Source organism: Dermacentor albipictus, chromosome 2 (genome assembly GCF_038994185.2).
Source record: "Dermacentor albipictus isolate Rhodes 1998 colony chromosome 2, USDA_Dalb.pri_finalv2, whole genome shotgun sequence".
Classification (NCBI taxonomy): domain Eukaryota; kingdom Metazoa; phylum Arthropoda; class Arachnida; order Ixodida; family Ixodidae; genus Dermacentor; species Dermacentor albipictus.
Window position 1 is genome coordinate 180,291,485 of NC_091822.1, and position 12,179 is coordinate 180,303,663.

At 47.3% G+C, this 12,179-nt stretch overlaps 2 protein-coding genes across 6 annotated transcripts in view; one reads left to right on the plus strand and one right to left on the minus strand.

The window, feature by feature from the left end:
* LOC135919314 (immunoglobulin domain-containing protein oig-4-like) overlaps positions 1-12,179 on the plus strand; it is a 380,763-nt gene that overhangs the window by 196,815 nt on the left and 171,769 nt on the right. The gene's annotated exons all lie outside the window — the stretch shown is intronic.
* Positions 1-12,179, minus strand: part of Nep3 (Neprilysin 3) — a 185,285-nt gene that overhangs the window by 128,367 nt on the left and 44,739 nt on the right. Inside the window, exon 1 of one of the 4 annotated variants that reach the window (XM_070534526.1) lies at positions 8,641-9,367. The exons of 2 other annotated variants lie outside the window; for them this stretch is intronic. In XM_070534526.1, the coding sequence (XP_070390627.1) occupies positions 8,641-8,756 (116 nt within the window). In that variant the 5' untranslated portion in view covers positions 8,757-9,367. Of the gene's footprint in view, positions 1-8,640; positions 9,368-12,179 lie in introns of those variants that run through there. One more of the 4 variants, XM_070534527.1, reaches the window with a different exon arrangement.

Below are 12,179 nucleotides of genomic sequence, written 5' to 3' on the forward strand. Positions count from 1 at the left end.
TAACCTCCTACTTGCTCCCGCCCCTGTCAAACATCTAGCATATTGTACTTTCATCAGACTTAAAAGTCGAATACACACGTGCTATATGGGACCCTTACCAAGCTAATCATATTAACATGTTAGTAGGAATTCAAAATCGCGTGGCGCGGTTTATTTTCTCTGATTATTCTTTCATTTGCAGTACTACAGAACGTAAGTCATGGGCTGATTTCCCTAACCTTGTACTTTGCGGGAAAGCTGCCCGTCTCTCGCTGTTCTACAAGTTCTTCCATGCATCTCCCCGGTCCTCCAACATTTGTCCAGTTTACCGCCATTCCATCCGGACCAACCATAACAAAGCCGTGTATCCTCCTTCAGCCCGAACCATCACTCATCCTCTTTCATTTTTTTTGTTCGAACCTCAAGAGGCTGGAATGACCTTCTTGCTTAAGCTGTTCTTCCCTACAACCCTCTATATTTTAAACGCATCATTGAAGAACTAACTTATGTTAAATAAGATGTACGCGCCCACCCCTCATGTGAAACCCCTTCGGGGGCGTTTGAGGTGTCGGAATAAATAAATAAATAAATAAATATATGCCCAAGCGCACCTACGCTTTTGTAGAAAGCGCAATTGGAAGATTTGAGGTCGAGATTCGGAGAAAAATGAAAAAGCTTTCTTTGACTGACCAGAGACACGGTCTTTCTTGCGTGGCTTCATCGATCCGCTGTATTCAATATGTGTTTTACTCTCTCCACCTAAATAAAAATTACACAACCGGCGACGTTTCCATTGAAACCGGCGTCGTGACGTCATGCAGTAGAATAAAAGCATAATTCTTTCTCTCCGATATCCTTCTTGAACCATTTCGCTGACATTCTGCGCACTGCTGAAAGACACACTTAGTGGGAACCCGCGGAGGGCGCACATTGCCTACTGAGAAATAACGGATAGGAGAACTTGAGAGAATTGAGGGTAGCACGAACGTATGGGGATATTGTATAACAAATTCTACTTTTCTCTTGCATATGGATCTTTAATTCACTCTAATTAAGAACCACCGCGTTGCCATTGAATTGGCAGCAAAAAGAAACGGCAGTGTGGGAGGGAAGCAACTCCCCGTGCTCATTATAGACCGTGCCGTAGCAGCATGTATACACATAACAAAACTTCAGTATAGGTAAATTGCAGAAGTTATAGCGCTTTCATCTGTCGCTAAGGTATAAAGAAAATTTCACACAACTCTAATCACGGTGGCTTCTGTTGCTTTCAATTCGTATCGGAAATAATGAAACTGTACTCTCTCTCTCTCTCTCTCTCTCTCTCTCTCTCTCTCTCTCTCTCTCTCTCACTTGTTCTTTGATAGGGCTTAGGGTTGCATACTTTCGTACGGGGAAAATTAGACTACGTTCGCGTGACTTCGATCTCATTTACGCTTCTAAAATGCGGCAATAAATTTTCGATACTTTGTTGCCGTATGATTTCGCTCGTAGCATTCCGTAAGTAGATCTGAGCGTAGAAGGCGAAATGTTCCAGGCGTCATTGCAGGAAGGAGTGTCTCTTTGTTCACAACTTGCAGCGTGTTCTTTTCGATTCAGCCGGCGACACCTGCCATTGTCCAGAATAAAATATAAAAATGGGGGGAGAGGTGACTGCTTATCACTCGTAACATGGCGATCTCTTTGGTCGCTATCGATGACTTTTTTGGTTCGTCTGAAATATATCACAAATGTCTGAATATGATTACGATTCAACGCAACCACCGTATACTGTAACCGTACATATAAGGTCGCACAAACTTGTCGCATTTAGCTGCTTTTGCGCTATCGTCGGCAACGGGCTCAATATCTTGTAGTTGATTCTTTCGGTAGTCTGAAGGATATCTTTCTTTTAATCTATATATGCATCTATGTCCAATGCGTCTTTCTGTGTGTCTCACTACCTCAAATTTTCACTTGCATGGTGATTCCCCAGACCAACTTTAGCGGCGTCGAATCGTGGTATCTTGCGCTACAGTCACAACTCCAATTCGATTGGCCGGAAGTAAATTGCGCGCGTCGTATCCGCTTGCCTTGGGGACGAGTTTCTCCTGCTTCAGCGCCGACTGCGCCTCATCGAACGACGGCTGCATGTACAGAATAGGCAGTACATGGCTCACTTTCAACCACGAAAGTCCATTCAGTTGAAGGTCACTCAATGAAGCGAGAGAAGTAGCGATGTCTCGATTGATTGATTGGTGGTGTTTAAAGAGAGAGAGAGAGAGAAAGGCAAAAGTAAGACAGGGTTGCTAACCAGAGATTGTCTCCAGTTGGCTGCCCTATACCAAGGGAGGGGAAAGGGATGCGATAGCTAAAAGAAAACGAATACAAAAAAAAGAAACACGCACACACGCAATACAAAACTGTTTATGTGGGCGCTGTCACGCAGTCTTAGAAGGTGCCACATAGTGTCACACAGTGTCAAGGAGGAGGATAAGGAAGGAAGGTAGGGAGCTCTACACGGTGCCAATGTCCCGCTAGTACATTCTATGTCGCACAGTGTTTAACGTGCCAAAGTTACACTGCAGGCTATGGACGATGCCGCCAGTCGAGGACTCCGGATTAATTTTGACAACCTGGGGCTCCGTAACGTGCACCTAAATCTAGAAGCACACTTAGCGCTCTTGCATTTCGCGTCCATTGAGGTGCGGCCGCCGTGGTCTGGAGTCGAACCCGCTACCTCGCGCTCAGCACCAGTATACGCCATAGACACAAAGCCACAGCGACGCTTTAGCGATATCTTTAACACCCCGGTATAGCCCATAGAGACACGATCTCGATGAAGTTAGCGTTTCTACAACTGACTGTGCGCGACCTCTCTCTCTCTCTTTCTTTTTTTTTTTTGTCCTGTGAGGTGATTTGGAGCATGTTTCTCTCTCGTAGATTTAGATTTTGAAAATATGAGCGCTCTTTCGGATATTCAGGTGGCTTTTCCATATGGGACCGGCTAGTCTGTAGAATTAGCCATAGGCTCGGCACCCGTACTTCCATCCACGCGAATTGGTGGTGCACGCATAATACTAGCCGAGAGGGCATGAACCATCCGTGTTCATTAGCAGTGCGGTACAGAGACGTATGGAGTGCTTGACGATTTGAGAGACGAAAGGTCGCCGGAGCGAACATATTTCCCCCCACTGAAAGGCCCTATGTAGTCGTTAACCAAATGCCGGACATGTGAACGTCCGTGTCATTTGAACGAACCTATACCTCAGACCCGTCTTCAACAACCTATACTGCAAACCATGACGGTATATATATGATCACGGGTTGCAGCTAACCAGCTACCACAAAAGCGTTTACCTTGTCTCAGCGAGCGCTTAAGCTCGTTATCAAAAACTAGATGAACTAATTTTTTTTCCTCTTTAAATAGAAAATGACACTGATATCGCTAAAAACCGATAGTCCTGTGCAAAACTAGCGGAATCCGTCAGAGTTATCGAGCGCGATCCATAAAAATTTAAGCAAATCTGGACAGCCTATACATTTACGGAATTATTCCCTTTACTTACGCATATGTCATATCTTACGTTTAACAGTGTCTTCAATACCCTCACCTTTGCCATTTGCTCCCCGGACATGTTCATGCGTCATCGCTTCTCTTTCTTTTTCCTTCTTTTCTTTTGAAGTGCTCAGGACTACCGAGGTCATTCATGCTCATGCCCTTACCCCCCCCCCTCCCCCCTCCTCTCTGTGAGCTACTACACCGTTAGTGACAATAAATAATAATGCTAATGCTGATCTAAACATTGATCAAAGTGGTAAATGATTCGTGGAGACACAGAGCCCTACAAAAATCAGGAAATGGCAAGCGACAACACAGAGCGGCGAACGCCACTCCTTCTGAACACAATGGGTCTCTCACCACGCATTCCCGCGAACGGCCCGCGAAGCTGCCTCTGCTAAGCAAGACTTATTAACGAGTCTCGCGTGCGAGCTGCAAAGGGCCAGCGGGCCACGCGCGGACAAGAACGGGTGAGAACGAACAAACGATTTATAATACTGTGATCTCGGGCTCCTCGCCGGTGCCGAGACCTTTGCACTCGCAGCGTTGTTTTGCGGTTCTACTCGGCACGAAAGCGCTCTGTAGGAGTAAAACTCCTGCAATATCGCTCACCCATGCCTGTTTCATAAACCATGCGCTCTCTCCTCTGGGCCGACCGCAGCAGTACGCTCGTTTGTTTTGCCATTTTTCACAGCCGATCGACGCGGCGTCATACGTTCGCTTAGCTCACGTTCAACCCGGAAGTCGCACACTTTCCTGCTTTGCACTGCGTGGCGCTTTGTACATTGTTAGTTTCCACCTGTTTGAGCGTGGACAAGTTGTTAGCTCGAAAACAATAATTGGGGCGCGCGATTGTAACGGGCGGAAGAATATGGAGCGGGAAATTAGAGAAGATGGCAAATGAAGCGATGTATTGTGTATAGGAGAACGGGTGGAGAAATGAAGCAAGAAAAAGTTGGGCAATGCAGACTTGCCGAAACTAAAACAGGACAGGAAGTGAATGACACAGGTGGAATATAGGCTGAGCGGAGAGCGCTCAAAGTCCTGACAAAGATGACAAAATTTCTTCAATAGCGAGTATATCTTGACAAACTGAGGTGAAGCAAATGACGCCGCGATGACGTTCATCGAATCTTCACCTCTGTTAGAAAGCATAGCCAATGACATGCAGGTTAATAACAATATGTGGCGGGCTAGCCGACTTGATGCTCTAGGAATATAGCTTAAAGCTATATTCGCATGTTTTTCTGTTTCTATATTCATATGTTCCTATATATATATATATATATATATATATATATATATATATATATATATATATATATATATATATATATATATATATATATATATATATATATATTCCTTATATCCCTATGTGGTTCTTTCTGCGCTAGACGTTCCCTATGGCAGAGTAATGTTTGCTTCTCCTGCGCACATGAAAGGCCGCGCTAGTCGACCAACTTTGCCGACGGCTCGACTGCTTGAGTTTGGAAACCTCTACTTACTCTGTGCGGTATCGTCGAAGAAGCCTGAATGATTGATCAAGACGGTGTGCCTTCGGAAGCGGTACCCCCCTTCCCTTCAAGAGCCCACATTCGCGTTTCCTGTCTGCGCCCCAGCCTTTCTAAGATCCCTGACGCGCAATTTGTCAAACCCGCACAATGTGGACGACGTATGAGGAGATGGCGTTCGCGAGTATGTTTGCTCGAGGGGTTCGAGGAGGCGGTGCGCCTTGCTGCGATCGCCAGCAATGCTGTCACCTTCACCGTTATGTTGTATATACAGCTTCGTCAACCAGAGAAACACACCATTCCAGTTCTGATGGAAACTTGAACGGCAGGCCTGCAGGTTAGTACTCGGAAAACAGATACCTGCATGTATTCGCCGTATCGCCCACGTTTTTGTTCGCATAAAGCAAATAAATGTTAGATATATAACGGAGTGAATACTGACGTCAGTTAAGGACGCAGCGCACTCTCTTGATCATTGAGGGTGCCAGAAGCACTCGCGGACTCTCAGAAGCACAGTGTAAAAGATATAGTGAATGTCATTATGCATGCGTACAGATCTCACTCCCTGGTTCCATGCCTTTTCTTGGTGGACGCATCGTAGAGCGGCGAAGAACATTGCCATGCCTCAATGGCCGTGCGCACTTATTTCATATATGTCGCTTTCCTTTCCGGCCTCGTAAACATATGTAGGAAGCTGTTCTCCAAAGGATGTGTAGGCAAGTTGGTGGGGTCCACTCTTTGGCGCAATAGGTGAAACAACGCACGCACGCACGCACGCACGCACGCACGCACACACACACACAAACACACACACACACACACACACACACACACACACACACACACACACACACACACACACACACACACACACACACACACACACAAACACGTTAGGCTACTCTTCCTCAGCGCGCGACGTCTTCTATACATGTGAAATGCGAGCTGAGTGTTTTGAGATGAAAATGAGAAGAAGGGGGGTTAACCGAGGGGCTCGATTTTATTTAATCATATCATATATGAAGCGAACAAACAAAGACACCGAGGACAAGACAGGCGAAATAACTTATACTTACTTGCGAAGACGTGGAATCGTTCCCCACCTTAGGCAAGTCGCTTTTTCATCCCCTTTCAATTCTATAATATATAATCTCTTTATTTCAATTATTAAGTACAAGCAATTTCCCCTGTGTTGTCCTTGGTGTCTTTGTTTGTTGGCCTTGTATGATATTGAGATGAAAACTTGAGACAAAGCGGGCAAAACTCTCCCTCAAAAGAACGGGGAGTGGAAGCACGTCGTCTTTGCTGCAAGGCCGTCTCATTTGCACAGGCCTACAATGCAGTACGCCTAAGAGCGAAACGTGTGACGTTTCAAGATTCCCCGGTTCGCGTATATGTGAATCAGCTTTGCACACGCAGTCCGTGGATGCCATACATAGGCGTTCTTGACCATTTATCAATATCAAGTGTTCTGGTTGTTCTTTCTCTTTTCTTGTCTGATTCATGCCTCTCTCCACAAAGGTTCTCGAATAAGCAGATTATTGCGACGAGATCAACGTCCACATCTATCGAGTAACTAGTAATTGAAATTAAATATTTAAAGTTGAAGTGGGGAGACTAAATCGGGAAAGCCTGGAAGAGCTTCCACTCTCAGCAAAGCAACGGTGTTTTAACGCACGCCAAACAACTAAACGAACGAAAGAACGAACGAACGAAGGAGCGATTGAATGAATGAATGAATGAATGAATGAATGAATGAATGAATGAATGAATGAATGAATGAATGAATGAATGAATGAATTCGCTTTTCCTCTTCCAAGTGTATCCACGACAAGATAGATAATTTCTCGGCGTTTCAAAGCTTACTTTTCTAAAGAACGAACACCCGCAACACAATCGAGCAGCGCTCGAGTTCTCCAAGTTCGCCACATTGACACCTGTTAGCAATGAAGAGCGGGGCTGCGAAGCATGACACAAAAGCTTCGAGCTTGCTTGTCGATCACATCGGGCAAGGGGGGGTCAAGATGCGAAAGAATGAAAAGGCACATCGTCGGAGCTGTGTGCACGCGACTGGCAAGGGCGCTCGTCGAGCCATGAACTGTCGCGAGGCCAGAGGGCGTCGCCGCCATGCATGCAGCGGAGCCTTTGTGGCTGCCTCGCTTCGCGTCACGCGCGCTGCGTTGCGCACGTTCGCGTCCGTCACGCTCCTCTGCGTGTCGCGCAAAGTCAGCGTGTCCCAACGTCTGGCGGCGTCGACGACGACGACGACAAGTAGTCGCGCCTCGCTCTCGAAAGATATGAACGCCAGTACAACCTCGCCGTCGACGGCGGGATTCTTTCCGGTACACCATGCTAAGCCTAATTAGTCCCTTCAGTGCACGTTAATCTTGTCGGCGCGTTGCTATTGCGAAGTTTAGTTAAGAAACGATGCAAGAAAGGACGGTTTGAAGGCAAGGATGCGACCTGAGTAGCGCGTTGCTAAGGGTATACCAGCTGAGTCGTAGCTTTTAGGACACACTGTAGATGCATGAAGTTAAGAGATACAATGAGGCATTAAGGGCCCTGTTATGCTGCAATGAAAACTATTACGCTAAATGAAAAATTACGGCTTGACATCTTCACTGAGCCTGAGTGTGTTAGGCGTTCCAGTTCGATAGTTATACCTGGAATGCGAGGAGAAATGAGAGCCAGGATGCACGCTTCTCCGCAGTATTACATGCTAACCAAGATGAAGAGTCCAGCTGTCCGCGTTCTGACGCGTGGAAACGACACTGTCTTTAAAAAGCTGTGATCACTTTTATGTAACCATACATGGCTGTGGAAAGAAAGCGCACTTTTTCCCGTTATGAGAAGACTTGTGGGTTCCTTTGCAGCAATACATTCTCGTAAATCGCGCTCACGGGTATTCCTTGAAGTTTAGCAGTTGACCGGGGAAAATGCGCGCCAGAGAATATGAGATAAGGAGTTCATTCGCTGGCCGCATAAGTCCGCTACGTTTAGGGCTTCTTCTGACCAAATTTTATCTCTCTAAACTCAAAATTGTAAGGATGACACGAACACTTCGCGAGCTATGCAAACCGTTATACTTCCCGCGGTCAGTATGCGACCGCTAGAACAAGAGAAGCGTGTCATCGACGTCATGTGCCGTATTGGTCATTGAAAGGTGGTTTCGAAACTATGTATACTCAAACAACTGCGTTACATCATGTTAATCCAGTTTTCACCCACCGCATGAAAACGAAAGTTTTGGTGTTAGTGGATGAGCTCTAAATCCTGATATATAACGAAAGAGCAGGCATATATGGGTCCACTATAGAGTTTGCGCCGGCAAGTTCGTGTTGCATATCGCCACTTTTAACAGCCTTTTATGGAAAGAAGAAACTCTGTTTTGAGTCCTCGCAAAGTAAATGAGGCGGCAATTGTTCCCGTGATCTATAGAAGAAACAAATTAACGTGTAAAGGCCAAATCTCTCGTGTTTCGGGTATCGATATGGGACGCGGAAGCGCCATTCATCGGCTTGGTGCATACGGGAACTCAGGATACACGGCACAGAGACAGCAAAGCAATATCAGAAAGTATAAATTGATGTGTTTGCAGCTTCTCACCCGTTCCTGGCGTTATTTGCCCTCGCCGGCGTGCTGCTGGGGTCCTGGCCCGGCATGTGCGCCTGGTCCGCGCGGCGAGGCAGGGCTTCGCCGTTGGTCGAGATGGAAAAAATCATCGTGCCGCTTCACGAGCCGCTGTCTCCACTTCCGGAGCGGACACGGGAAACGGAAGTGTCCCACGCGCACGTCCCGCTTCGCTGGGCAATCCAATTCTCGCCGAGACAGTCCCTTCGTTCAGCGGCTGCGACACGCGGAAGCGATTTCGGGACTGAAACTAGTGCCGTTCTCGGCGCAAACCTTCGCAGTAACGTCAGGTCACGGCACGACCGATAGCAACACCGATTGTCGGACGCAAGGTGTCCCGAGCTCGCCGATCACTGTTGCGTTCTCCCCTGTATCGGCACCGTGGGCAGAAAGCCCGAAGACAGGAACGATCTGAGGCTCAAGAGTCGGTCGATCGCCCTGGCAAGTCTTCACGACAAGTCGTGTTTTCTACGGCAGCCTTGCGTCTTTTGCTGCGCCCTCTCCTGAGTAGCGGCGTCTTGGGTCCTCTCAACGCTGTACGGTCACTTTTGTCGAATACACGCACGATGCACTCAGCCTATCGAGTCCGATCGGCAATGACTTCGTCTTGAATAGCGCTCGGCGCTTTGAAAGGGCACTCGCAGCTATTGGGATGACATGTGGTCTTACGCCTATATATGCAAAGTTTCGGTTCCGGTCAGCACCATGTTTCTCTTCCAGCTCCTTTTCTCTATTCTTATATTTTTATTTTCGTCGTCGCTTCCGTCTCGGAGAAGATGAGCGTGAATGAATCGATTTAATTTAAGGCTTCTCCACTTCCTGCTCACTTCGGGCCTAAATGTGAAAAAAGAATGACCTCTGTCTCTTCTGTCACTCTATCTCTCAGCTTCGCATAAGATCGCTTCCGTCGCTCGTAAACAAAAATACGCGCAAGTCACTTCTCTCCAATCCTTGACAGAGAGAAATAGAGAAAGAAGTACCGGCGCGACGAAGCAACAAGTGAAGCTTCAAAGATAATATATGCCCAAGTTCAACAAATAAGAGAAAAAAAGGATAACGGTACTTGACTCGCGAAAGTCCATTTCTCCACTCCGTTCACTCGATCCAAGCTCGCGAGCCAAACATCCGCTCAGAAGTACATATAAGTATAAAAAATTAAAAATAACGATCTCTCTTGCTCTCCATGGGTTCCCGGAAATTCCACTCGTCCTACGGCGAAATGTCACACGAGACTCCTGGTGTCAGAAAATGAAATAGCGGGGTGACGAGCGAAGTGAAAAACCGAATCCTCCCTCCGTCGACCGAATCAAAGACTTTCGGCGGGCGAGCGCCGCGGGCTAGCTTTATACCTTCGTGCCGCCGATGCAAATTGTCCGCGTCTCTGGTGCGGCGGAGACTAGCGGGTGAGGAGGAAACCCGCTAGCGGCTCGCAACGGAGGAGAAGGGTATGTAACGGGAGAGAGAGCGAGAGCTTGCCACCGGCTGAAAACGAAAACGGGCCAGAGCAAAGGGCAAAAGCGAAAGCTTTTCTTTCCCTTCCTGTCAATCCTCGTGCTGCCAACCCCACGCGACAACTCTCCGCCTCTCCGCCCTTCGCTCCTGTGCCCCCGGACAACCTTTTCGTCGGCAGATGCACCCTCGCCAACCACCGCGCCGTGCTGCGCCCTCTCCCGACGTTTCTTCCTTTTTTTCGGGTCTCCCGCTTGCTTCACTGCGCCGACCTCCTCCTCCTCCTCCTCCTCCTCCTCCTCCTCCTCCTCTCTGGGGTTAGAAGGGCTCGCGTGAGTGCCGCAACTGTTCATCAGAGGCAAGAGCGGGCAGCTAACAGAGCTCGAGGGGATTTGGCAGAGGGTTTTCTTCCGAATTCGCTCTCGTGGAGACACACACCAGCGATTATATCCGCATCGCGCGTTTCTCATTGTTGTCCTTCTTTGATGCGCATGTGTGCGTATGTGTGTGTGCCTATTCGTGTGCACGTGAACCCCTTGCGAGATTCGCTTTCTGGCTGCCTTTCTGTTTCTACCAGTCGTCTGTTGCTCGCGCGCCATCGTCTTTTTCGATCCCACTGAGGCCTCAAACACGCCGGTGCCTGTTTTCTCGAATCGTTGCCCTCAGTGGGCTTTTCTCTTCTCGCGTCGCACTTTAAGCCGGATTTCCTGTAATGATGCAAAACTCGTAGACGCATTGCTTTAGTGCAGGACAGGCGATTCTAAACGCGGATTAGCTGTTTTAACGATCTCGAAAGCGATCCCGGCATTGTTGAAAGGACGGAAAGCAAGGATTTGCGTCGGGTTAGTTGATGGGAGCCGTTGGCGCAACTAGGGTAGTAACGCAGACAACGTTGTGCGTTACGTAACCGGTTGAACGATCCGTCTCGCCATGTCACGGAACTGTGTTTCGCTAAAAACGAAAGCAGCAGACGCTGAAGCTCACGATATCCGTTTCGCTCGCGTAATACTGTATTTCGTTGCCCCTCCATGGAGTAACCAAGATCGGTGACATCTATCAATTTCCAGTGCTCTCGAAGCAGTGATGGGAGCGCGCTTACGACTATCCTAGCTTGCACAGACGTTCCTCCTTCTCTGACGCAAGCGTGACAGTCATTCTTCTCTATGATCTTTGACCTTCGTTCACAGAGCTAAAGCCCACAACTGTGCGCGATGAAGTAAAATGAGAAACTGTTTACGCGAAAAGCCACCAAAAGGGACCGCCTTAATTCAAGTCAAGTAGAGCATAACGATACGGAAGTGTTCTATTTGTAAGGGGACGTTAGTGCGGGGGTTCTTGCTTCGTTCTTAGGTGTAGTTAAAAAAAAAGATAAAGCAGCTCAAGGAAAGAAAATGTAAGCGCGTCAATAGTAGGAAGCAAGCCTTCGAAATTTCCTGATCACCTTCGCCATTTTGAATTGAATTGACTTGAGTTTATTTACAACAATGTTGCGGGAGACCAGGAAAAAGAAGGCTGACTAGACAGCTTAAGAGGACTTGGTCACCATAGACACTCGCCGGCATAACGCTAGTTGCAACAAGAAAAAAGAAAAATGACACAATACTGCACATGGCTAACGTACAGATAAAGCATGCTTGCATATGCCACGCGTCAGATACTTATAAAAACAATATTTCCGATAAACAGCAAAATGAAATAAATAATGAGCAAGATTTCGCACAAACGTGAATGAGTTTATGGTAAAGATGTTATTCCCAGTAACACTCTCCGTAGTTCCTTGAATGAAATTTGTGAGATGTGAAATAGCTGTTCTCTATACTAATTGCATTTGGTATTGTAGGTAGCAAGAACTGTTGCGTGTGTTTGCCATGACCTGTGCGATATTTTTTTTAGTCTGCCTGGCATTCTTCAGGTTTGCGTGTATTATATTTTGTTATGTTGGCTTCTAGTCCACCCATAGCTATATTTCGCTGGAACATCTTTCTATGTTTTGCAACGCACCCGGCAGTGTCATCATAGAATGGTCAGAGTCTGTGGTCGCTCAAATTTTCACGCACTCGCGCACA